This window comes from Myotis nattereri, assembly GCF_964212035.1.
Source record: "Myotis nattereri genome assembly, chromosome: 1".
Lineage (NCBI taxonomy): Eukaryota > Metazoa > Chordata > Mammalia > Chiroptera > Vespertilionidae > Myotis > Myotis nattereri.
In genome coordinates this window covers 177,460,585-177,488,167 of record NC_138075.1, presented here as the reverse complement: position 1 = coordinate 177,488,167, position 27,583 = coordinate 177,460,585, and the positions used below count along the sequence as shown (strand labels likewise).

At 42.1% G+C, this 27,583-nt stretch overlaps 2 protein-coding genes across 2 annotated transcripts in view; both read right to left on the bottom strand.

Moving 5' to 3' along the window:
• Nucleotides 1–27,583, bottom strand: part of TMEM150C (transmembrane protein 150C) — an 85,094-nt gene that overhangs the window by 44,435 nt on the left and 13,076 nt on the right. The gene's annotated exons all lie outside the window — the stretch shown is intronic.
• On the bottom strand, nucleotides 2,291–2,905 carry LOC308534245 (cytochrome c oxidase subunit NDUFA4-like; the record flags this gene model as incomplete). Its single annotated transcript, XM_081112646.1, has 2 exons — nucleotides 2,291–2,551; nucleotides 2,777–2,905. 2 exons carry the CDS (start codon nucleotides 2,903–2,905, stop codon nucleotides 2,291–2,293), a joined length of 390 nt encoding a protein of 129 aa, XP_080968772.1.

The window sequence follows — 27,583 nt, the reverse complement described above, 5'->3', positions numbered from 1 at the left end:
TCATTGATGTTTCTATCTCTCTCTCCCTCTCCCTTCATCTCTGAAATCAATAAAAAAAATATTTAAAAAGAGAAAGAAGTATAATAGTTAGACATTTGGCTGCCCAGCCTCCTCTGCACTGTGAAGTACCCATAAGTTCCTGCCAATGGAATGTGAGCAGAAGAGACGTGTGCCACTTCCTGGCCTGGTAGACACACCTCTCAAACACAAATTTCCTGTGGGCTGCAATGCCAGTGACCAGAAGAAAGCAGCTGTGCTGAGCTCGGGCTGGCTGTCATGAACCCCTCCTCCCCCACTGATATGGTTCCCCCACGTGGACTGCTACATGAGGGAAAAAATAAACTGCATCTTTAAGCCACATAGTTGCTTTAACGTGTACTCTAGAGATTCAGATGCTCTGTTAGCTACAGCCCAAACATCTGATCTGATGCCTCACATTAGTCCCTATAAAAATGACAGAGTTGCTCTGTTCCCAAGCTACTTGAGAGGTAAAAGGATTTTTAAAAATTTTTCCATTACAGTTGACATTTAATATTATTTTATGATAGTTTCAGGTGCACAGCAGAGTGTTTAGACATTTATATAATTTATGAAGTGATTCCCCCTCCCTCCCCATAAGTCTAGAAATATCTGGCACCATACAAGTTACTACAATATTATTGACTACATTCCCTATACTGTCCTTTACTATTTTGTAAATACCAACTTGTACTTCTTAATCCCTTCACCTTTTTCACCCAGTCGCCAACCCCTCTCCCATCTGGCAATCATCAATCTGTTCTCTGAGTTTATAGGTGATAATAATTTACAGAATCAGATGATACCAAAAAGTGCCAAGTGATGAGGAGGTTTCTCCAAGCGCGTGGAAGTATTAACCAGGAAATGGTTTCCTCACTTAGCAGTGACCAATCTTTGACATATAATTTCTACATATAATATTTACAAAGGTTTTATAACTATACAAACATAGCTTTTCCCTAAAGAGCTAGCTATATTTTACAGATCTGAAATAAAATGAATACTCACAGCTATCCCTTCCCCCCTCCCCCCAAAAAACCCCCAAAAAACAAAAAACACAACTCACAGCGTCCTGGGAGGTATATAAAAGCTGGGTAGTAGACTGATTTTATTTTATAGATGACAATGATGTGATTACTCCCAACATGCCTGATTCAGCAGTTCTAAAGAATCTTTTCTAGACCCTTTGCTGTATGCAATTATTTCATGTGATTTCCTATCCCTAAGGCAAAAAACAAATACATAAAAAAACCCTGTAAAGCAGTCAGACCAGGAGCTCACCGAAAATGAAACCCTTGTGCCTGGAAGTCCCTTGTCCTCAGCTTTGAAATCACATCACAGCGACCTTTTTTGGCCCACAGTCCCAGCATTAAGTGCCAAAACAAACAATGACTCATCATGACGCTTGCTGGCTGTCTCTCGCTACACTCTGACACCAACACCTCAAGCCTGGTTCCATGAAGAGAAACAACCAAACCTGAAACCAAGTAGAGCAAACAAGAAATCCCCCATGGACAGGTAAATCCACTAAGTTCAAGAGATGGGGATCTGAGAAGGAAATTCAGGCAGGGTCCTATGTGGCTATGAAATGCTGGGCTAATGCACATCAAACACCAAACACTGAACTTGGATCTCCTCACCCAACAAACTGGCAGCTGCTGAGTGGATGTGTTATACCAGAGGTGATGGCCCAAATAGTAACTTTTTCACTCTCTGTTATTGTGGGTTCATGAGCACATGTCCTGGATCCAGAGTCTCTGGTTTCAAATCCAGGCTGTGCCTCCATTTTCTCATCTATAACTCGGAGATCATCACAGTGCCTACTTCATAGGGCTTCCATGATGATTAAGTGAATTAACACAAAAGGCTCTTCGACAAGCATATGGCACGTGCTGAATAACTGGATGCCTGTTATCATTCATTGTCTTTATAGTTTCAGATACACACTACTCAGTGTAAATCCCAACACAATACACCAACATGATTTTGTACATTGAGAGGGGAGATATTTCCTGATTTAAGTGGAAAATTAAGCAGGCGCCTTCTGGAAGACCTTCATTCTAAGCAGCTTTATTTTACTTCTTTCTTAAAATATTTTTATTGTTATTTGGAGGGAGAGGAAGGGAGAGGGAGAGAAATATTGATGCAAAAACGAAGCATCCAACGGCTGCCTCCCGCACACTCCTTACCAGGAATCAAACCAGCAATCTTCTGACGTCCACCTGAGCCACACCAGCCAGGGCTGACGCAGCTTTTCAGGAAAACATTTCATTTAAAAATCTGGACCTTCTCTCTTTGGTTTGCTGTAATCTACATTCACTGGGTGGAAGTTGGATTGATCATTGGGAACTAGTTTGTTCCAGGGGTCTGGGTTAGTTCTTCTGTCCCAGCAAACATCTGGATTGAATAATGCCAGGCGGAAGATATGCAGCGCTGCCCCAGAACCTTCGGCTCCAAGAAATACAGAGAGGGGGGTGGAGCTTGAATGCTTCCCGGCCTGACCCAGGATCTGGCTGTGACTGAGGGCTCCGGCCTGGAGGCAGAGAAAAACAAAACTACAAGGCCTGGAGCAGGTAGTCTAAATGGCCGTCTTCATATCGCTGATGCCCATCCCACCTGCGGTCCCGAAAGACTGCAGATTTATCCTAGCTTAACGGTGCCTGCTTAGGAATTCAGTGAGGAACCCGGGTATGACCTTGTACAAAGACATTATGCTGATGACTTCTTTGGAAGGACAAACACAATACAGGAAATATACCAGACCAGAGGTTGCTTTGTGGGGTCCAGACTGGTGCTGAAGAAGGTCGTATGTCACTGTATCCTCCCCATGCCCAGAAGAACTAATCAACACCTCAGACCCCGAACTGCCCCCAACACTCAGAACCATTACATCGCCCAAGTGAAAGCCCCGAAACCAGGCACTCCAGGAACTTGTAAATGTAGTTAACTGCCTTCCACACAGCTGGTGAAAGGTGACCTAAGGCAGTTCCCCATTTCCTACAGTTCCCTACAAAACACCACCTGGAACAGACCTACTATGTGTCCATCTTCTCTATCTTCCTCCATCCCTCATCCCCACAGATAATGTCACTAGGTGTTCATGTGAAGCACTCAGAAGGCTACAGGATACAAATAAGGATGTGCCTGCAGAATTGGGAACAAAATTAGGGAAATCAGTGAAGGTGGCTCTAGTTAAGCAATAACAGCATGTAATGCATCTGAACGACTTCCAGGTCTGCTGCTAAGAGGGCGGGCACGTGTCGCAAGTCTCAGCAGGGACTGGTGTGAAACCGGACTTGTAAACAGCCCAGTGTGCTGGCCCACATTGTGCCCACAGGTGGCTCCAAAGGCTCCAGGGTCTTTCCCAGACCAAGGATGCACTGGCTCTGTTCCTGGGTTCCCTCTTCCAGAGACTGCCATCCCCATCCATGTTCTGAACACACTTCTCTCCCAGAGGAGTTCTCTGATTGGGATTTGTGACCCAGCCTGGTGTGCCCTGTTCTTCTTATCTCACCAAAATCCACAACCGACCAAGGCCAAGAGAGATCGCAATGTTAGAGATCCTTCAAATGGCTGACGTGATGGGGGTAAGCTCCAGTAAAACATCACAGAACACATTCTGGAAATCAGCTACGGGTCAGGAGTAGCCTCAATTTTATTTCCTGATGAGTCCAATGACAGATTGACAGAGATAAAGAGATGCTTCTAGGTTTCTCTGAGGCACGAAAAAAGTTTGGCATCTTAATATGTGAAATCAAAATGTGTACTGTTCTGAGAGGCATCAGATAGACAACTGTGTGACCCTGAGCCTTATACATACTGTTCAAAGAATGAAAGGAAAGAGTGGGTTGGGTCAAAATTACTTACTTTATCAAAACACAGCTAAACCATAACCATAATTCAAAATTAGGTTGAAGAAGATAAAGTTATCTCAGAAGTACCATTTTCTCCTTTGATTTAAAAAAAACAAAACACACACACACAGAAAAACTAAAATCTATTTTTTTTCCTCCTCCAAAGACATTCATTTAGGTACACAGAGTACATTTCTAAAAAAGAGAAGTGTGTCCGGGGAGCTCTGCATTTCACCCTTTTGCTGTGAATGAATAGCCCATTTCTTTTAAATTGCACACAAGTTACTTGCAGCTTTCTCTAGTGTTCCAGAAAACTACCCAAGTAATTGTCTTCATTATTATGTTTTTCCTTATTTATATACCCACTAAAAAAAACCGTGCTTATATTCACTCAACAAGTATGGACCAAGTGCCTTCCCTGGTCAGGTATTGTACTGGGTAGGGAGGAAGATACAGTTATAAAGAGACAAGGATTCTGCCCTCAGGTGCCTAGAGGGACAGACACAATGAAATAATTACCAATACCAATGTAATAACCTTCACTATACAAACAAGCTCTATCCAGGCCAAAGCAAGGTATGCATAACCCCACCCGAGGAAGCTGAGAAGAGATTTCTAGAGGAGGTGACATTTAACACGGTCTTGAAGGAATTCACCAGACAAAGGCAAAAGGGCATTCTGGGCAGAGGGACAGCTTGAACAAAACCATGGAAACACGATTGGATGGTGAACCTGTTTACCAGTGAAGAGGATTTCAGTATGGCAGTGGTACTGGGGGAGCAGGAAGCCAGGCAACATCCCTGGAGACACTTGTATCCTGTACCAAAGAATAGGGACATACTAAAACAAATGAACTCAAGAAATATGTATGGGGGTGCGAGGTGAAAGCAGAAAGAATTCTTGATACATTTCATTTTTTTTCCCCTCCGTCCTCCTCCCCGGCCCCCTCCCTCTTAATCAGATACATTTCATTCTTGAAAACATAGCTGAGGTGGTGCTCGCAGTATGCACCTATCAATGAATAGAAACCCTTCCATTTATTTGGATGAAGGGATTTTTGTATTTGGAGTAATGTCAGTTTGGTAATGGAGGAAAATGATTACATTGATAGGATACATGGATTTTGTTTTAAAAGAGGGGTATGTCAATGAAAGTACATTCTGGGGATCCAATCAATACTGAAATTGGGTAATAAAACCAGAAGGGACCGTATTATTTCCACATTCTACGACAGTGATTTTTCTTCGGTTAAAGTGGCCACAAACCAGAAAACTCATTTAAAGATGGAGAGAGAGAGAAAATGAGACTGAAGATTTACAGGAGATAGAGTCATGAAAACCCAATGATAATCAGGATAAAGAAAGAGATTAGAAGGGCTCTTCAATGAGAGGGTAACTTTCTATTCTTGGTTTTTTATTGTTTAACAAACATAAAGAGATATTCATCCAGTTCTTTTTCTTGGGCAGTAAAATGCTTAACAGCTTCTGATTATGGTTACAAAATGGTACCAATGGCTGTGGGTGGACATCAATCTGTCTTTTCATGGTCCCATAAAAGAAGCCCCTAAACTCTGCTACAAGAAAGCCATGCGTTCACTTTAACCTCATCCCATTCCTTCCTGCTAGGACCTGAGTGGGTCAGGTAGCTGGGGCTCCAGCCATTGCACCCTGGGCTTTAAAACCATCTTTGCTCAAGGTCTAGTAGAGCAGGTAGTGGAAAAAAAGCTGCAGAGCCCATTACTAGTCTTAGACAAATGAAAGAACTTTTACAGGAAAGTGCAGGAATGCATTTGGAGTTGGGGCTGAGAAGACAAGGGCAACTACATTTTAATCCAAAGAAAGCATAAAAGTAAGTAGAGCAAAGTTCTTCTGTCAATCAAAGCTGGATCCTATATGATAAATTGGCCTGCTACTTATTTGGAGTGGGCAAAGGTATTATTGAGCCTTTGTAATCAATCTGTCTGGAAAGTATTTCCTAGGGAAATAACAATACCAGTAACAACAATAACGATGATGAGCTATTGGCAGCAGTTAATATACTATGTGCCTAATAGTCAGCCAAGTACTTCACATGAATTCTCTTAGTAAGTCCTTACAACAACTCTATGAGATAAAGACTGTTATTATTGCCAATTTATAAATGAGAATACAAAGGCTTACAGAAGTTTAATAATCTTGCTCAGAGTCACACAGCTAGTAAGTAGTTGAGTCCAAGCTCTTGCCTACTACATTGTACTAAACTATTATTATCCTTTATTGCACTCACTACTTACCAAAAACCCCAATTAATTATAATGGATGGATGATGTTCTAATTAATTAAATATAGATGGCTTTGTTCCTAATGCTTACAATTAATCTTTCTGAAATCAGTAAAGACAATATACTCGACATAATTATCCCTTTCACTGATGACGGGGGTCTTCTGTTGAGAATCATGATTTTGTCTCCCCTGGGATGTCCTAGTCTCCCACACAGAATTCTTTTAAAAAATATATTTTCTTGATTTTTTTTTAAGAGAGAGAGGAAGGGAGAGGGATAGAGAGATATAAACATTGATGGGAGAGAAACATCATTGATTAGCTGCCTCCTGCACACCCCCGACAGAGGATCGAGCCCGCAACCCAGGCGTGTGCCCTGACTGGGAACTGAACCGGTAGCCTCTTAGTTCCTGGCTCAATGCTCAGCCACTGAGCTACACTGGCTGGGCATCCCCACAGATTCCTATCCATCTTTCTGAAACAATTCCATTGCCAGCCAGCCCAGGAAGGGTTTTCCTTTATGTTTTGTAGCTCCAACACATGGTTATCTATCTGCTGGCTCCCTCCTCAATGTGGGACAGTCACAGGGCCTGTAGCTGCTCCCTTCTCCAACATCCTCCTTCCACTGCCCTAACGGCTGAGTCATGACGGAGGCACCTGCTTCTCTGGTGGAACATCTATCTCATCAGGGTTGGAGACAGGAGAACTGACTTGGTTCTATTCTGTCCCCATGCATTCCAGTTCATGCTTGTGAGTTCTGTGTGCGTGTGGATCCAGTTTTCCTTTGGTCGCCCTTCACACCCTCTTTGCTCTATCATTCCCTTCCCAGATGTCTGTCCACTGGAGTTCAAGCTCCAGCATAAAAGTGAGACAACAGCTTTGCACAGACACTTTAATAGTCTACAACTACATAAGTTCAAATCCCTTAATCATATATATATATATATATATATACATATATATATATATATATATATATATATATCCCATTTGTGGCTCCACTTCTCTCTTTGAACCCTGAGTGACAAATATGAATAGGTAAAAACTTGAATCCAATATGAAAACACTGCTTTGGGATGGTAAAATCTCATTCTGATGATTTATTCATACTTAGAAACCAGGTTTGAGGAAGAAAAACAAAGGGTAAGTAGGGAGTGAAAGGGGTCACCGCAGCAGAAAAATAAAAGTAATTTGTGATAATGTAACATATGTCCACTTCATGCCAGGCACTGGAAATATAAAGATCAATAATAAGCCTAGGCCTTCTAATCTATGGGGGAGGAAGGACTCCAAAAAGCAACTATAATAGAGTAAGTGCTATATAATTGGCATGAATAAAGTACTGTGGGAAAACAGAGGAGGAAGTCATTAATTTTGTCTGAGGGGATTGGGGCGGCCTCTGCAGATGAGGTAACATTGACGCTGGGCCATAAAGGAGGAACAGGAAATCCACCAGTGCAGGCATTCTCAAACTTTAGCAGGCGTACATCACCCGGAGGGCTAATTAAAACACAGATCGCTGGGCCCTATCTCTGTGTTTCTGATTCAGTCGGCCTGAGAATTTGTATTTCTAACAAGTTCCCAGGTGATGTTGATGCTACTGGCCTGGGGACCACACTCTGAGAACCACAGCTCCAGTGAAGAAAAGAGAGGCTGGAGGTGGTCAATGTCCTAGACACAGCTGGGCCAAAGCGAGAGAGGCATAAAAAATCATTAACAGCCCTAACCGGCTTGGCTCAGTGGATAGAGTGTCGGCCTGCAGACTGAAGGTCCCGGGTTTGGTTCTGGTCAAGGGCGTGTGCCTTGGTTGTGGGCGCATCCCCAGTGGGAGGTGTGTAGGGGGCAGCTGATCGATGTTTCTCTCTCATTGATGTTTCTAGCTCTCTATCCCTCTCCCTTCCTCTCTGTAAGGAATCAATAAAATATATTTTTTTAAAAATCATTTACAACTTTTCTTTTTCTCTTCCCACAGCCCTCCCTCTTGTTCCACTTTCTCTCTTACTATTTCTACTTCCTTTGCCCTCTTTGCTCACCATCTTGAATGAATCAAGTTTTATGGTGTCTTGGATGGAGGTACCAAAGTGGTGATGTTCAGAAGGAAGGGGACAACCTAGGGCTGGAGTTCAGGAAAACAGTGAGGCTGGATATATTGATGTGGGGGTCTAGGCAAACTGGTGGTAGAGGGAGCCATGGACATGCAGGGGAGACCTCACTTAAGGAGACTGTGCAAAGGGAGGAGATGAGCAAGTAGGAGGGAAAGGGAAGAGAGCAGAACAGAAGAGAGCTCAGCAGGACAGAGGATGAGGAGCACCAGGAGTGGGAGGATAAAGGGAAAGCTGCAAAAGAAAATGAGTGGGAATAATCAGCCAGACAGGAGAAGAACAAGAGAGTCTTATTATGGAAACCAGGAAAGGGTTTGAGAAAAACAGAGTGGTCAACCATCTCAAAGGCTGCAGGAAGGTCAAGTTGGGGGCTGAAGACAGGCTGAGGAATTTTCCAATTTGTAGATCAGTGGTGGCCTTTACAGAGCCATTTCAGGGGAGTTGTGGAGAGACCTCACTGCAGCGATGTAGAATGAAAAGGTGGTGAGGATGTAGATAAAGTGAATGTAGACCACTTTCAAGTAGGTTGGCTATGAAAGTAAAGGAAATATACGCAGTCATAAGTAAAGAGAAATCTAGATAAAGATTCAAGAGAGAAGGTTTTTTTTTCTCCAAATGGAGATTTGAGCATACATTATAGTCAATGGGAAAGAGGTGAAAGGTTGAAAACATGGATAGGGAGGGAGTACACAGTGGTTCCAGATCCTGCAGGAGGCAGGGGAACTGGCTCCAAAGTGGAGTGAGGATTATCCACCGCAGGAGGGAAGAAGCAAAGTCAAGAGAATGAGTCTCAGTCAGTTCATTCCTGATAATCTCCATTTCTTCTGTGAAAGGAAGCAAGGGCAAAGAGAGAGTGAGAGAGAGACATAGAGAGACATAGAGATAGAGATAGAGATAGAGATAGAGATACAGATACAGATACAGATACAGATACAGATACAGATACAGATAGAGAGATGAGAGACAGAGAAAGGATGGAGCCAGGAGAATACTCATATTTAGGAGGCAAGGGAAGGAGGGAGGTTGAAAAAGTGGTCATAGAGGCTAATAGAGGAAAGAATATTGTCATGAAAGCCAAGAAAAGGGAAAGTTTCAAGATGAAAGAGATGGTCAACAACATAAAGTGCTCTGAAAACTCAACAAAGACCAGAAATGAGATGAGATCATTACATCTGGCAATTCAGAGGTCATTATCTATGTTGGTATGAACACTGGTTTTCATAAAGTCCTGGGTGAGAAGCAAGAGTTCAATTGGGTTGAGAAGGAATGGGAGGTACTATTTCAAGAGCTTTGGCTGTAAACAGACAGATGGAGCAATAATTCGAAGAGTGAGGAAAAAAGAAAGACCTTTTTGGTTAGAAACGACAACAAAATTGAGCATAATGGTTTGTACCAGCTGATGATAAGAAGCCAGTGGAGTATCTTTAAAAGAGTATGAATGAAGCAACAACATGTTTATCAAGTCAGCAAAAATATTTACTAAAAGTGACATAATTCAGTGCAAGTCATAATGCATATTGATATAATCTTTCTGGATTTGTCAAATATGTAGGAAGGTGTAGCCTAGGCTATAAATTGGTGGTCTTAAAATTTTTCATTATAATCAAAAAAGGAAGAAAGAAAAAATAATCAGCATTCTCTTCATGAATTTAGGGGGGGAAAGGCAAATATAAAGAAACGAAGAGGGAAGAAATAAGCAAGTTAAAAGTAACAATCAATGAATATAAAAAAGGGAAATTAACATAAAGAAATTTAAGAGCTGGTTTTCAAACCACTTCTACTACAGAAAATTTGACAATTCAAATATTTTAAAAATAAAACTACTGTTAGAAAATATCTATAATATGTATTTACACTAATTGGTGTATGTATATACAAATGTGTGTGTACATATAGAGAGATACACACATAAAACAATATGCTGGTATATGACTATTTATATATACACACACATCTAACTAAAACAAAAAGTAGATACTTGTTGAGAGAAGTAAGAATTTGGCAGATGAGGAAAAACAGGAGATATAAATTTTAATAAATAAATTTTATAATTTTTGATATTTGAGTCATAGGAATTCAAAAATAATCCAAAAGAAAGTTCTAGAAAATAAGAGATGAAAAAAAATCATAATATTATAAGCAACTGAATGTTAATACATTTGAAAAGCAATACACAGATTTAATGCAATCCCTATCAAAATCCTAATGTCATTTGGGTTTTTTATAGAACCACAAAAGACACTGAATAGCCAAAGCAATCCTGAGAAAAAAGAACAAAAGCAGAGGTATCACATTACCTGACTTCAAATTATACTACAGAGCTACAATAATCAAAACAGTATGGTATTGGCAGAAAAACAGATACACAGACCAATGGAACATAACTGAGAGCCCAGAAATAAAATCACATGTATATGGGCAAATAATCTTGTTGTTGTTGTTAATCTTCACCTGAGGATATTTTCCCCATAGCTTTTTATAGAGAGTGGAAGGGAGGGAGAGGAGAGTGAGGGAAAGAGAAACATCGGTGTGAAAGAGACACATCCATTGGTTGCCTCCTGCACACCCCTTGATGGTGCAGGGAATGGAACCAAGGGCAAATAATTTTTGACAAATGAGCCAAAACACACAATGAAGAAAAGAAAGCCCCTTCAATAAATGATACTGAGAAAACTGGAAAGCCACATGCAAATGAATGAAACTAGATTAGAGTTTGTCCCCATGTACAAAAATTAATTCAAAATGGATCAGACCTAAATATAAGATCTGACAAAATAAATCACATAGAAAAAAACATAGCCACTAAAGTTATGGACTTTGGTCTTAGAGAACATTTTATGAATTTGATCCCAAAGGCAAGGGAAGTAAAGGCAAAAATAAACGAATGGGACTATAGCAAACTAAAAAGCTCTGCACAGGAGAAGAAACTGACAACAAAACAAAAAGGCAACCAACCAAATGGGAGATGATATTCACAAACAACAGCTCTGAGGAGGGGTTAATGCCCAGAATATATACTGAACTCATACAACTCAACACCAAACAAGCTATCCACTTAAAAAACGGGCAGGGGACCTGAACAGACACCTCTCCCAGGAAGATATACAAATGGCCAACGGATATATGAAAAGAGGTTCAATGTAACTAGCTGTCAGGGAAATGCAAATCAAAACTACAGCGAGGCCCTGCCGGTGTGACTCAGTGGTTGAGCATCAGCCCAGGAACCAGGAGGTCCCTGGTTTGATTTCCAGGTTGTGGGCTCAATCCCCCATAGGGGGGCGTGCAGGAGGCAGCTGATGCATGTTATGCGCCCACATCAATGTCTCTCCCTCTCCCTTCCTCTCTCTCTCAAAGTCAATTAATATCTTAAAAAACAAACAAAACACCAAAAAACCTTGGTTTGGACACCTGTTAGTTTGGGCAGGTAAGCAACTTTTTAGAAGTAAACCTCTCACAATTGGTGAGGGATTGCTATCATAGGAAATAAAACTCATAATACATGAAAAGAATAATCCATAACTAAGTACATATAAGTTATTTCAGAAAGGCAAGGATGAGTTTGAAATTTCATTAATATACATTTTTTTATTTTAAAATAGGAAAATATTATCACTTCAATGGACACTGCAAAGCTACTGAGTAAGATTTGAAGTGGATAAGGATATGTCTCCCCCTGACCCCGAAATATGCCTCTTTGATATAAGAATTATTTTGAGGCGAAGGCCCTGGAGTTCTGAAATCCCTTATCTGCCTAAAAGAAGAGCTTCCCCCAAAAAACTCAATTGCCCCTCCTCAGAGCAACTCTAATTAAACTCTTCTCAGAGAAGAAGAGTCAGTACCCACTAGGCAGACATTGGCACACACTAGCATACCTCCTCTCTATTTTCCAAGGGCCCATCCATCTTTCCAAAAAGTCATTTGCTTTTCCATTAGTGCCCTTCTCCCCTTCCCCTAGGAAGTTAGGTATACAGACTCCAAATTCTTTCTTTTTAAAATTGAGGTATAATTGACATACAACATTGTATAAGACCCCAAATTCAAACCACCTCTTTGAGTTACTCATCTCTGAATGCTCGCATGTGTAAGTGGGATGCACATGCTAATAAACTTGTTTGTTTTCTCTAGTTCATCTGTCTCTTGTCCGTCCAGCTTACAGGGCCCCAGTGGAGAACATAGGAGGGGAGAAGGGAAAAGAATTTCCCCCCATATAGGTCCCATATCCATTCCTTATTTATTTATTTATTTTTAAAAAGCAGCTTTAAGAGTAGGAATAGAAAACTATTTTCTTAACATAATTTTTAAAGGGTCTATGTAAACTCAATAGCCTCACCATTCTTAACCAATGAAAGCGTAATAAAGGCATTCCCTTTAAAAACAGGAACAAATGAAAGGTGGATCCTATGAGTGTTTATTTAGCAGAGCCCTGGAAGGCTTGAACAATGCAGTGACACATACACTAGATATAAACATGTAAGAGGTATAATGTAAAGGAGGAGGCAAAAATCAAGTGTTCCCATGGCTGGGCTGGTTTATCAGTCTCCCGCCCACCTCACCCTCGGGAAAAGTTTAACTGAAAAACTATTAGATTTAACAAGGGAACTTGGCAAAGTGGCTGGATACAAAAACAAACATCTAAAAATCAATAGCTTTCCTGTGTACTAGCAATAACAATTACGATATAATAGAAATAAAACGCATTCACAATGTGCAAGATGTACCATCTGGAGGGAAAACTTTGCTAGGAGATAAACAGAAGACCTAAATAAATGGAGAGACAGTAATAAGTTGTCAGTTCCGTGCAAATTACTCACAGCGTGAATCTCTAAATGGGGTCTAGGGATTACTGCCTTAAAATCCCTTGGATGCTTATTAAAATGCAGATTCCTGGTTGAGCCCTGACTTAACAGCATCACAAGAGGGGGAAGGATAGGTTTTCAAGAAAATTGTCTTCTTACTGAGCTCCCCAAGTGATTGTAATAAATACACACTAAAGGTTGGCAACCACAGCTTTATGTAGGTTTCATAAAACTTGAGTAAGATTCCAAGTTCATCTGGAATGAGAGCCAAGAAGGTGGCTGCCCTGACATATGTTAAAGAATATCATAAACTTAAAGTATATGCATAAGATACATCATAAACTTCAGTAATAAAAATAATGTGGTCCTTTGCAAAGACCAACAAACTAATCATCTGAACGGAATAGTCCCAAGACAAAAATCCCACATTAAGTTACAGAAGTAAAATTGGTTTTGTGTGTTCATTATTGCATCACCAGAAAACCACTGCCTCTTTCTTTACCCAACTTGGAGCGTTGGTTTGGAAAGACCTGATGCTACATGTAACCGAAGCAGTTTGGTTGGGGAGGCCACAGGAGCATGTGTTGGAAGGAATAATTCTGCTTCTTAAAAACAATTTGTTTTGGATGGTCTGTCTGGTAAGAACATGGACTAATACCACAGAGAGATATGAAAGAGAGACACTGATCTCACTCCCAGGTCCTAGAAGAGGGAGGGATGGCACACCAGTCAGGGGTTCACAGGGGAGGATGCCCAGAGGGTGGGCTCAACCAAGAAGGTGGGAAGAGAGAGAGAACCCATAAGCAAATGACTTTATTGGGGGACAGAGGGAGGACAAGCAAAAGGTGCAAGGGGAATTCAGGGTGCTCACAGCCTGTTTGTGGGGATATTGAAGCAGCAGGAAAATAGGAAGTTTTTAAAAGTTATAATGCAATCAACTCTGTGATGCTTCAACATCAGTAACTCTATTAATTCAGACCTTGCCACCTGGGTTGTGGAGATGTTAAAGGTGAGTGGGACAGCTTGATGTAGCCACTGGAAGGCAAACTTAGACAGAGATGACAGCTAGGAAGAGTCCTAGTAGGACTATGACAAAAATACGCACAACCAGGCCTTCTACTTTGTGAGCAATAGCCAAGAGAAAGGCCAGGCATCTCTGATTGTAAGGGAATCTGTTGGTTACATTATGAGAGATCTTTACCTCTTGGCTCATCCCTCATAGTTTGGCCTATTACTCATAGTTTGGCCTGTTCTAGTCCAGAGTTAATAATGTCATACAGCATGGACAAACCCCTCCCGCCCTGGCTTGTAAGTAGTCAAAAGTCAGTCTGTTATCTATTACGATTTGGGCTAGAGACTCATGGGTTTCTTGCATAATGGACAGTGTTTTGTGAAGCTTCTAAATGATCTGTAAGGGCCATCAAAAGGTGCTGGTTGGCAGTTATAACTTGATTTTGTTCAAAAAAGGACACTATGTTGGTGCCAATGCTGGCTGCTCCTTTGGTATGGCAAGTCCTATTACAATAGGTATAAATATTGTCTGTTTTGCCTGGCATCATTGGGTTGTTGGAAACAGGGAAGTACCCAGCGCATAAAGAACGATGGGAATCCCCAGTATAACCACTGCACATTGAGTTACTGCTTCATTAGGGAAAACATGTTGGGGAGTCAAGCAAGGAGAACTAAACAAGGTACTGTGCCCAGGACCACTATTTAGGGCATAATGAACCCGTGAGAATGTGGTGTTGCATTTAGGGAAGGGGAAAGAGTAGTTGTGGTAGTCCTAGAAATAGACACAAAGCAAGAGACGGCGGTGGAAGACTGGGGAGAAGGGTTTAGGAAAAGGCACCAGAGCGTGGGTGGTCCTCTCTCATAGGGGTTGACTGATAGAAGCAGACCCTCCAGAGAAAAGCAATAATCTCCATTACTTTTAGTTACCTCTACCAGATTTCCCCATAGGCATAGAAGTGTAGGGTATACATTTTAGCAGAGAACAAGGAGTAAACTTGAATCATGGGCTGAGCAGATAGCAAACTCAGGAATAAAAGCAAAAATGTCCTGTGTACACTTTGTGCCATGGGACAGGTGGTCCATGGGTGTACCTGGGGCGGAGATTTTAGTGTAAGAGGTGGTTATCTCTAATGTCAAGGTCTTGGGTTGAAGTGCTGTGTCATCTCCAGCCCTGAGATTGTGGGTCAGGGCAGTGTTGTCTGGGATGTGGGATTGGAGCATCCTTTCCAAAGGGTACTTACTTGCTGTGAGCTGCCAGACTGTAAGCCAATAAAAGCACCCAGGAGTAATAAGAGCAATAGTCAACAGAATGGTGTGCAGTTTTTGTTTTAGGTTTTTGTGGAAGTTGAGGTTCAAATGGATCCCATATCAGATGAACAGCTGCCTGGCCTACGGGACAACTTAAGTTTAATGAGTCCTAAGAGAGTACATACAGTACGTGCCCTTGATCTGGCCTCCAGCCCTATGGCATGAGGGATATGATTGAAAATTCATAAAAATAAATTAAGAGGAACTAAGATGGCAGCATAGGTACACACTTGAACTTGCTGCCTCGCACAACCTCATCAAAACTACAGCTAAAAGACAAAACAGATATCATCCAGAACCATGGGAAGGCTGGCTGAGTGGAAATTCTACAACTAGAAGGAAAGAGAAAAGCACATTGAAATTGGTAGGGGGTGCGGAAGTGCGGAGGTATGGAGGTGCGCATGGAAACGGGCTGGCAACTGGGTACGCTGGTGTCTTTTTCAATTGGGAAGGAGATATAAGCTCCCAATTGCTCTGAACTCCAGTTCCGGGCGAGTCTCTGGGGACCCAGACTCATACGGGGAGAAACTGGACTGTCCGGCATCGGGACAGGAACGCGAGGGCGGCTTTCTCTCAGAGGTGCTTGCAGAGATCATTGTTCCTGCACAGGGCCATGGGACACACAGACCCTGGGACCTCTCTGAGGCAGAGCAAACTGGCAGCCATTGCGGTTTGCTCTGCCCTGATGATTCCCTGAGATCCCGTCCCACCCAATTTACAACCCCACCCAAGCTGTGCACAGAGGTTTTTTGCATATGAATGGCCTGGCCTTTTGCAATCTAAAAGCTAACAAACTGCAGCTGGGTCAAAGAACTCCAGAACTTCCAAAAGAAGGCCGAGACAGCAGCCTGCATTGCTTCACAGCTGGGCTGCATCTAGGCACCTCCAAACCCCAAACAAAGAGGAGGAATCTGCAGATCTCTTTGTAGCTCCTGCTGGCTGGCCTCAGGCAGTGGCTGACTTTGCACCTGCTTGGAGATCCAAGAGCCAGTGTACCCACCCAGTGGTCAGAGTGAGACCATACCAGAGTACAACTCTTAACATCCATAAGCAATACACTCAAGGGGAAGACTCAGTGAGCACCAAAGCCCCACTGAAGCAAGTCCTGCTCCATAAGAGTGTCTCCAGCACAGAAGTTCTCCCATTGTAGACATAGCTGGTCCTCACAGCCAATTGGCCTGGTGGTCAATTCCTTCCAGTGACACCAATAGCAATCAAGACTTAACTACAACAAGACTGTGCACACAGCCCACAAAGGGGTGCACCAAGAGTGTCCACCTCAGGTAAGGAGGAAATGTCAGTGCTGCGTTTGAATGTCACCAGGTCACAGTCAGGGGAGGGCAGAGGGGGCTTGTAGCAGGATCCAGCCTTATCACACCAACCTGGTTGCCTGGACAAGGTGCTAATAGCCTGTTTGTGGGGATATTGCGGAAGCAGGGAAGCATGAAGATTTGCAATTTTACAATGCAGTACACCTCAAGGGTACCATGAAAACCAGAACAAGGGGAGGCCATGCAATTCCCAGTCAGGAGATGTATTCCAGACGTAAAAACATGTAACAAAACATCAAAAAGAGCCTCCAACTTGGGGGAGGGGCCAGGAAGGCCCAAAGAAATGCAGGCACTGCTGAAACCGGTTTGGCTCAGTGGATAGAGCCTGCGGACTGAAAGGTCCCGGGTTTGATTCCGGTCAAGGGCATGTACCTGGGTTGCAGGCACATCCCCAGTAGGAGATGTACAGGAGGCAGCTGATCGATGTTTCTCTCTCATCGATGTTTCTAACTCTCTATCTCTCTCCCTTCCTCTCTGTAAAAAATCAATAAAATATAATAATAATAATAAAAAAATGAAATGCAGGCACTGACCTGGGCTGTTTCTCATAGGCACAGTTCTAGGCAGTAGGTTCTAGAGTGGGGAGCAGCAGCGGCTTATATTTAACATCTATTATCTAATATGGGGAAGGCCTGCTAGTCTAAGATACATTTGAAAATAGGGTTTCTCCATAGCAGCATTAATGATATTCTGAGCTGGATCATTTTTGTTGTGGGGGCTGACCAATGCACTGTAAGATGTTCAGCATCACCCCTACCTCTAAATTAAAAGGTAAATGCCCGGGCCTCTAGAGTGCTGACTAAGCACTGAAGGGTCCTGGGCTCAATTCCCTGGCCCTGATCAGGGCATGTGTGTGTGTGTGTGGGGGGGGGGGTGGGGGGGTTACCAGTTGATATGTCTCTCTCACATTGAAGTTTCTCTTCTCTTTTCTTTCTCTCTCCTTCCCTCCCTCCCTTTGCCCCTCCCTCCCTTTCTGCTCTCTCTAAAAAAATTAATGGGGAAAATATCCTGGGGTGAGGATTAACAAAAATAAATAAATAAATAAATAAATAAATAAATAAATACATGAAAAGGCAAGTGACAAATTGGGAAAATACTTACAAGCATTATGACAAAGAGCTACTATTCTTCATATAGAATGACAGCAGCAATAAGAAAATGACTAATGCGTCAAAAAGAAAAATGGGCAAAAGACATGAACAAAGTGTTTTACAGAATAATTACAAACATCCATATTAAGTACATGAAATTATTAACTTCACCAACAACGAGTGAAATTAAATTTTAAAAACGATGTTTCCATTTTTGCCCTGTTTAAGCAGCAAACCTTTATTTTGGTAATACGTAATGCAGGTGAAGATGTGGCTAAATGAGCCGGGCCCTCTTACAAATGTTGGAAAACAACTTAGTATTAAGCATCAAGAGGCTTAAGAAGGTTCCTATCCTTTGAATTTGTATTTTAATCACAGAACATGTAGTGAGGTGAACTGTGTCCCCCTTGAAAAAAGATATGTTCAAGTCCTAACCCTCGTTACCTGTGAAGGTGACTTTATTTGGAAGTTGGCCTTTGCAGGTGTAATTACTTAAGCATCTTGAGAAGATATCACCATGGATTTAAGGTGGGCCCGAAGACCAAAGATTGGTGCCCTCAGAAGAAAAGGAGAGGACACAGAAAGACACGCATAGAGAAGAGACCCATGTGAAGACGGCGGCAGAGACTAGAATTATGCTGTCACAAGCCACGGAATGCCAGGAGCCACCAGCATCTAGAAGAGGCAAGGAAAGATCTGGATTTCTGACCTCCAGAACAGTGAGAGAATAAATTTCTGCTGTTCTGAGCCATTAAGTTTGTGGTAATTCACGGTATTAAGGTTGTTGTGGCCCTTGGAAACTAAGGCACTATGGAAACAATCAGTGATATGAATAAAAAAATATAAAGATGTTCACCTTCTCATTAGCTGTGATAGCAAAAAAAAATTAGGGAAAACTTAAAAGCAATGAAAAATAGGAGGGTTAAATTATAATGCATACATAATGTATTGTGCAACCATTAAAATATGTTTTGAAGCTAATGCCATGGGAAAATGCTTACTGTATAGAAAATAGGAAATTTGGGACACAAATTATGTACAACGTGATCCCCAAATGCAACTATATGTAACACACATACTTATTGCCCTGATGAATACCACGAGTAAAAAACTCCAAATAGAAAATAGCACATAAAGTCCACAGCATACTAAAAGAAAAATGACGTAGGAGTGTTTATCCCAGGAAATATATAGTTATTAGTTGGAATATAATGTAATACATTAATAAGTAAAATTAAAAGAAACTCTAAGAGGATGTTGAAAAGACACTTGATAAAATTCAGTGCTCATCCCTTACAAAATATCTGGACAAACTGGGAATGAAAGGATCCTATAATGAGTGTCTTCCACAAACCATAAGTCAGTATCATTTTTTAGTGTGAAAAGACAAGTTTCCTATTAAACAAAACTAGGATGAATGAATAAATACTATTACCATGATTAGTACTGTTCTGTTAGTTTTTGCCAATTCAATAAGACAAAAAACAGAAATAAGGGGACTACCTATAAGAAATACAGAAAAAGAATTATTATCTGCAACAATAAGACCAGAGAATTGATTAAAATATCATTGAAATGAATGAATGTTCACATAAGGAGTTGGATTAAAAAACAAAAATTCAATTTTTAATTATGCAGAAAAATGGAAACATAAGAGATTTACAGTAGCAACAAAACCCATAAAATATCTAGGACTATCTGTAATATGAAATGTACTTGAAAAAAACCCACAAAGCTCTGAGAGACACAAAAACTTGAATCAATATTCAAGTTAATTAGCATTAGGGTTAATTAGAATGTTGTGAAGAAAGCCACTCTTGCCAGATTAATTTAGAGATATCAAAGAATTCAATTAAGAAAAACCTTAAGGGGATTAATTTGGGATTTGACAGTGTTTCTAACATTCATCTGGAATAACTGCTGAAACACATAACTACATATAAGAATGTGTCTAAGTCCCTCTTTACAATCTACTTAATAATTCTGAAGAAAGTTAGTTTTATTTGGAATTTCACAAAAGAAGTCATTCATTGTCTCTACCCGTTCTTTTAGCAGTTAATAAGAGATTAGCATTCATTACTTGAGAGGCTTCAAAACTGATGGGTATTTATTTTCTTAATAAGTATATTTTCCCTTGTGTATTATTTCTTTTGTACTTTATTACTCTTTATCCTAATTTCCCCTAGGGACAAGTGAACTCCTGCAAAGCTCCGTGGTTATTTAAAAGTATCCATCAAAACCTCTTATTTACATACTAGAGGCCCAATGCATGAAATTTGTGCAAGAGTAGACCTTCCTTCCCCCGGCTGCCAGCAACGGCTTCCCTCTGGCCACAGGCAGGCACCCAGGACCTGGGCTTCCCTCACAGCCCCGGCTTGGTCCAGAGGACGTCTGGTCTAATTAGCATATTCCATTTCTATTATTATAGATTAAACTTTATTTTTATACCGGCATAAGGACAGATTGGTATAATAAAAGAGTGGTCAAGACTTGAATTCCAGCTCTGCCTCTTTCCCAATGTATTCCAATTCTTTTTTTGCAAAGTAGATGAGTGTATTTACCTGAAATATTTGTTGTGAATATACAGTCATGTGATTATTACCTAGCATGGAGTTTGACACATACTAGAAGCGTAGTACGGTTTATTGTAAGTTATATATTTTCCAAGTTTGTCTTTCTTTTTCTTTCTTTCCCCAGTTCACTTATGTAAACTCTTTACCCTATTTTAATTCAATCTTGTGTGATGGTTAGAGAGAGAAGGAAATGTTTTAATCATCTACAAGTCCACCCAGCTCCTAGTCCAATGCTTTCCACATTTTGGATGCCACTGGATGTGAAAGAGAAGAAAAAGAAGGAAGAGAAGGACGGAGAAAGGACAAGAAGACGATGTTGGTTCTCATCATACGGGTGATATGTGTGTGCTCCTGCAATAAAGTTGTATTTCAGTCTATCCTACATTTAATAAAATCTTAGTATTTTCGAAGGTGTGCTAAATTAGTAGAGGGAGGTAAAGTGACACGTACAAATCTGACTAAATCAGTAAGGAGCCAAAAATAAAGTAGAAACCAGTCTGTCTACTACATTTATTGAATTCCCACGATGTACTTAAATGATTCCAGGGTCTGGCTCTCAATTCTACAGTTTATCCATGGTTTAATGGTGAAGAAATGTTGATATACTGAAGCAGAGTCTTATTATTATAAAAGTCAAAAATAAAAACTTACGAGTCCCGTAATAGCAACAGCAGCCCTGACTTGCTCTACAGCATTGTTTTGTTTTACCGCATATGGTCTCCAGGGCTTTGTTTATGTGCAGTGGGGTGAAATGACAGCTGCCAAGAAGACAATGTTATTTGCTTTTTTAGTTACACATATAAAACCAATACAATTTTCCTGAGTGCCTAACTAATAAAGCTTATAACAATATTAATATGACCAAGTTAACAATCTGAGAAGATACTAATTTAAAAAATGGTACCTAATAAAGCTCTAAATTAAATATAAGCACATGCAAAAATATCAGAAGAAGCCAATCAACGTTCACAAAGAGGTAGGGTTTACGAAAAAGGTGGGCCTTATAACAGTGGGCAAATGCCAATAAATAGAATGGGCTAGGGAGGGCATTTCAGTGTGGTAACCATGAAAATGAAAGTAAGAAGACTGGTGAGTGGAAGAAAAGCATGGGTGGGTAAAATGGGTCCTGATTATGCACGGCCTTCAATGCCAACAGCAGTAGCCTGGATTTGGTCCTATAAATAAGATCTATTTCAGGCGTGCTCCTGGGTCAGGGAGACCTTGTAAAAGCAAAATGCTGGGGAGATGAGCAGACAGCACTGTGCACTCAAGTGGCCAAGAGGCAGGAGGCGGGGAAACCGGTGTGGAAACTACTGCAGTGTTTTCACATATGAAATCGTTATTATTTAACATAATCTGTAAAGCCTGGGAATGGACCCGTTATTTCTACAGAGCGAACAGTGGAGAAAGAGAGCAAGCTGCAGTTCCAGGCCAGGGCAGCCCAAGGTCAACTCTTCTTTGATCTTACACTTTGCATCAAGGTGATCATGGGTATCAGTAAAAGGGTGCAGGTGAGCCCTAGCCAGTTTGGCTCAGTGGATAGAGTGTTGGTCTGTAGACCAAAGGGTCCTGGATCAATTCAGGTCAAGGGCACATACCTTGGTTGCAGGCTCCTCCCCGGCCCAGTTGCAGGAGGCAACCAGTTGATGTGTTTCTCTCACATAGATGTTTCTTTCTGTCTTTTCATCTCTCTCCCACTCTCCCTAAAAAAAAATCAATGGAAAAATATCCTTGGGTGAGGATTAATAAGCCCAGCCACCCTAACTGGGTTTTAGAAAATGTGGAACAGAATGGAATTACCACTGATTAAGATAGGGAATGACACAAAACTGAAAGTATTTCGAAGTATGTCCAGTACATGGCAAGACCTCATCAAATAAATATTACCTTTATGTGGCTAGCTCTGTGAAAGACCTTTCACATGTCATATAAATTATATATATTTTTATATATAAAAATATAAAAATATTTTTATAATTTAAGGGGGGTTCCCTTAGCCTGGCCTGTGCCCTCTCGAAGTCTGAGACCTCTCAGGGGATGTGCACCTGCTGGCTTAGGCCTGCCCCAGGGGAGCAGGACTAAGCTGGCAGACAGACATCCCGCTGGCAGCCCGGGAGCCCTTGGGGGATGTCCACTTGCCAGCGGGGAGCAGGCCTAAGCTGCAGTTGGACATCCTTAGCGCTGCTGAGGAGGCGGGAGAGGCTCCCACCACCACTGCTGTGCTGGCAGCTGTCAGCCTGGCTTGTGGCTGAGCAGAGCTCCCCCTGTGAGAGTGCACTGACCACCAGGGGGCAGCTCCTGCATTGAGCGTCTGCACCCTGGTGGTCAGTGTGTGTCATAGTGACCAGTCATTCCCAGTCGTTCTGCTGTTAGGGTCCATTGGCATATTACCTTTTTATTACATAGGACACACACACACACACACACACACACACACACACACACACACACACTGAGTGGCCAGATTATTATGACCACCTGACGTTTGTAGGCAAATTAGCTATAATTTCGTGCTGAAGTTGCTAGAGGGCAGACCATTATAAACAGGGAAGCAGCTTGTTTATCATGACAGTAGAAGAGATTTTTTTCTGAAGATATGGGTAAACAACCTGATTTGACAGCCTTTGAACGTGGGATATATTTGAACGTGAGTGGCCAGATTATTATGACCACCTGATGTTTGTAGGCAAATAAGCCGTACACTGCATCGTATGGGATATGGAAGCCAAAGGCCTGTTCGAACACCTTTGCTGTCTGCAGTTACCAAGATAAGATATCTCCAATTCGCACAGGAACACAGGATAGGACAGTTGAGCATTGGAAAAAAGTCATGTGGTCCGATAAATCATGTTTCCAGTTGCATCATGCAGATGGCAGAGTGAGAATTTGGCGGAAACAGCATGAAAGCATGCACCCCACATGCATGAGTACAACCCTTCAAGCTGGTGGGGGCAGTGTTATGGTTTGGGGCATGTTTTCCTGGCATGATCTGGGCACTTAAATTCGTGTGGAACAATGTCTGAATAGCACAACATACCTAAGTATCATTGCTGATCAAGTCCATCCTATCATGTTGATGGCGTATCCAATGGAGATGGCTTCTTCCAACAAGACAATGCACCATGCCATGGTGCTCGTATTGTGCAGGAGTGGTTTCAAGAACATGAGGGAGACTTTACCTTGCTTAGGTGGCCCCAACAATCTCCAGATCTCAATCCAGTTGAGCATTTGTGGGATGAAGTTAAAAGAGCCATCAGGCAGCTGGTTCCACAACCATCAAATCTCACAGAACTGGACAGTGTTATTCTTCAGGCATGGTGTCAGATTCCTCGCATCACCTTTCAACATCTCATGGAGTCAATGCCAAGAAGAATCGCCACAGTATTGAAGGCAAAAGGTGGCCCAACGAAGTATTGATGGGGTAGTCATAATAATCTGGCCATATATATATATATATATATATATATATATATATATATATATACTAGAGGCCCGGTGCACAGAAATTTGTGCACTCGGGGTGGGGGTGGGGGTGGAAGGTGGGGGTCCCTCAGCCCGGCCTGTGCCCTCTCGCAGTCTGGGACCCCTCGGGAGATAATGACCTGCTGTCTTAGGCCTGCTCCCAGGTGGCAGAGGGCAGGCCCAATCCCTAGGTGCAGCCCCTGGTCGGGCTCAGAGCAGGGCCGATTGGGGAGTTGGGGCGCCACCCCCTGTCATGCACAGAGCAGGGCGGATCGGGAGGTTGCGATGCCACCCTCAGTCACGCTCAGGGTAGGGCCAATTGGGGGGTTGGGGCACCGCCCCCTGTCACACTCAAGGCAGGGTCGATGGGGAGGTTGCGGCGCCACCCCCTGTCACACACAGAGCAGGGCCAATCAGGGGGTTGGGGCGCTGCCCCCTGTTACACACAGAGCAGGGCCCATCAGGGGTGTTAGGGCTCCATACCCTGTCATGCACAGAGCAGGGCCCATCAGGGGGTTGGGGAGCTCCCCCCGTCACGCACAGAGCAGGGCCCACATTTAAAGGCCGTTAAATCGCGGTAAACTTGTTTACCCATATCTTCAGAAAAAAATCACTTTTACTCTTGTGGTAAACAACCCGATTCCCTATTTATAATGGTCTGGCCCTCTAGCAACTGCAGCACAAAATTATAGCTAATTTACCTACAAACAGGTGGTCATAATAATCTGGCCACTCAGTGTGTGTGTGTGTATATATATATACATTATATATATATATATCACTTACTGTGTGCCAGGCAGATCTAAAACTCACAACCCTTGAAGGAAGGGACAGTCATCCACTTTCACAGATGCACAAAGGTTAGTAGCCTGCACAATGTCATGTTGCTGGGAATGTTGGAGCCAGGTTAGGACCCAGGGCACTGACTCCAGAGCCTATACTCTGAGCATTGCATCTATGGCTGCTCTTCAAAACAACCTATGAAGTAGTAAGATGAATCTGATTTGTTCGACAAATATGTACAGAGTTCTCACCTGCCAGGCTACATCCCATGTATGGAGTTTTCAGCGATGGATGAACTACAACCCCTACTCTGAAGAAGTTTACAGTCCAGTGAGCAAGACAGACAAATAAACCCACATTTTATGGATGAACAATAGAAACCCTAAGCTTCCATATATTAAATAACTTCTCCACGCACACAGTCGGTATAGAGAGCAATTAGGCCAGGACTTAAATGTTGATGTTTTATCTTCAGGTCTAATGTTTATTCCAAGTGATCTTGTTACTTTCTTTTTGGCCTACTGGGAAAAACCAAAAGAAAACAAAATAGTATCATAACCAGGACTATCTAGTCGAGCCAAACTTCTACAATAAGGTTCTGATCTTGGTAAGAAGGAACATTCAATTAAGCCATTGTGATTCTGAGGTAAATGGCACAAGCTATCTATGCCAACATACCACATGTTGGTCCTACAGTTGAAAAATGCATCATTTCAAACACTGAATGTCTTAGCATCAATAATTGTTTTCTAAAAATTGCAGCTGCTTTGGGTGAATCACTCACATTGGGCCACTTTTCTCAAGGAAAAGCAGGATCAATCCTTGTGGGCCCAGAGGCTGAAGATGGCCTTACCCAATTCAGTCCCACAGTAATTAAAACTGTTTTTCATTTTTCTACCTGCCCTTTTCATGCTGCCTAAAGGAGGCCTAGAATCCTCCTTTCATATGTCAGAGAATTGTCCCATACTACCTAACTGTGCCAGCCTGTGAGATTTGTTTTACCAAATGGTATGGCACCTTACAGCTTTTCAGTGTGAACTACCATTATTCACAATATGCCATTAAGCCCCTCTCAGTCCAAGGTGTAGCTGGCAACATCAAGGGCGAGAAGGATTCATTAGCTGTCTTTACCCACCAGGTGCTTCAACACAGCACTCAAAGCCATGTCAGTAGTAGATCTTTTTACTTCTTTTTTATTTCTCATAAAGCCCTGACCGGATCAATCAGACATGTAGTGTAGGCAGCCAGTCTCTCTATCATTTGATGTGAAGGGTGATAATAAAGGCCTCCAGTGCCTCTAAATAAATCCTGTCCCAGCCCGACACAGTAGCTGAGTTTAAGAAAGAGGTTTGAGCATACAGTGCTACTAGGGGTCTTAAGCAGATGAACAGGTATTTACCGAACGTGCACTGTAAGGCCAACAACACAGGAGGCCAGGCATGGCCCACATGACCAAAGCTCACCGGTATCATTAAGGCAGGAATGTCATGTTTTCAATAATTTTCATATCCAATTTCTTTTCAGTAAAAGGTAAAGTATTTTAAATCTTTACATGGTTTCTACAACAGGCAGCAGAGCATAGTGGAAAAGAAAGGCGTGGGGCAAGTCTTCCACCTGCTTTTCCAGCTTCATTTCTGGGCATCCAGTGACCCAGCCCCTCTGAGTGACCAGTGGTCCCCAAGCTGCCCAGATTATTATGCTTGGCTCTGTTCTAAGTACTGGGAATACAAAGATGAATGCACAGTCCCTATCCTCAGGTAGCTCATAGATCATGAGGACACAAGTGCAGCAGCAGAGATTAGTACAGGGGATTGGGAGCTCCAAAGCAAGGAGACTGAGCCAGCATGGAGGGCGGGGGAGGGCACCCAAGAAGGAAACGATCCTGGCTGAGTCTTCAGGGATGAGTAGGCTTCCTATGCAGCTGCGAATGCAGCCTGGGCAGGGCCTCCATGGCATCAGTCACCGTGTGCGAGAACCAGAGTTTTGTGGTGCTCAGAGCACAATGGGTACGGTAGGGAGTGGGGAAGGTTGAGCAAGAGAGGAGGGCAGGTGCCTGATCACGGGGGTGACTAGACTGGCTGAGGAGGAGCCATTAAAGGTTTGTCTCCTTCAGCTTCTACAACAGGGAAATGTGCTCATTGTAAATACTTCAAAAGGTACAGATCAGAAAAAAGAAGATGAAAAATATTCAAAATTCCACAATTTAGAGATAACCACTGTTAACATTTTGATGTATAATCTTTTATATATGTGTGTTTATATATTCTACCTATGTTTACATATACTAACAAATATCTTTTTCTTCAAAAATGAAATCATTCATAGTGTGACATATGCATACAATGAAATATTATTAAGCCTTACAAAAGAAAGGACATTTTGACACATGCTACCATATGTATAAAGCTTCAGGACATTGTGTTAAGTGAGATAAGCCAATCAGAAATAGACAAACAATGTATGATTCCACTTACTAGTACACAAGGTATCTAGAGTAGTTAAATTCATAGAGAGAGTAGAATGGCGGTTGGGGAGGAGTGGGAAATGGAGAGCTGCTGTTTAAAGGTTACAGAGTTTCAGTTTTGCATGATGCTAAGAGTTTTGGAGATTGGATGCACATGTTAACATACTTAACACCATTGAGCTGTATACTTAAAAATGGTTAAGATGGTAAATTTTATGTTATATGTATTTCACCACAGGTAAAAATATAAGTAAGTTAATAAAATCTGGAAAAGAAAATCACTTAATGAAGCGGTTTTAACACTCTTTTCACTTATTTTTGCATACGGGCAAGACAAAGTATGTGGACGAACACTGACTTCTGTCTTTGGTATGAGAAATCGACACCAACCCGCGCACTGACCGTGTCCACACGGAGCGCTGAACGCAGACAGAGACGCCGGGGCAGCATCGTGAGAGGGGCTCCGACCGCCTCCGCTAGGGGCCGCCCCCCAGGCCCGTGAAATGCAACAGGAAGACCACACACCACTGG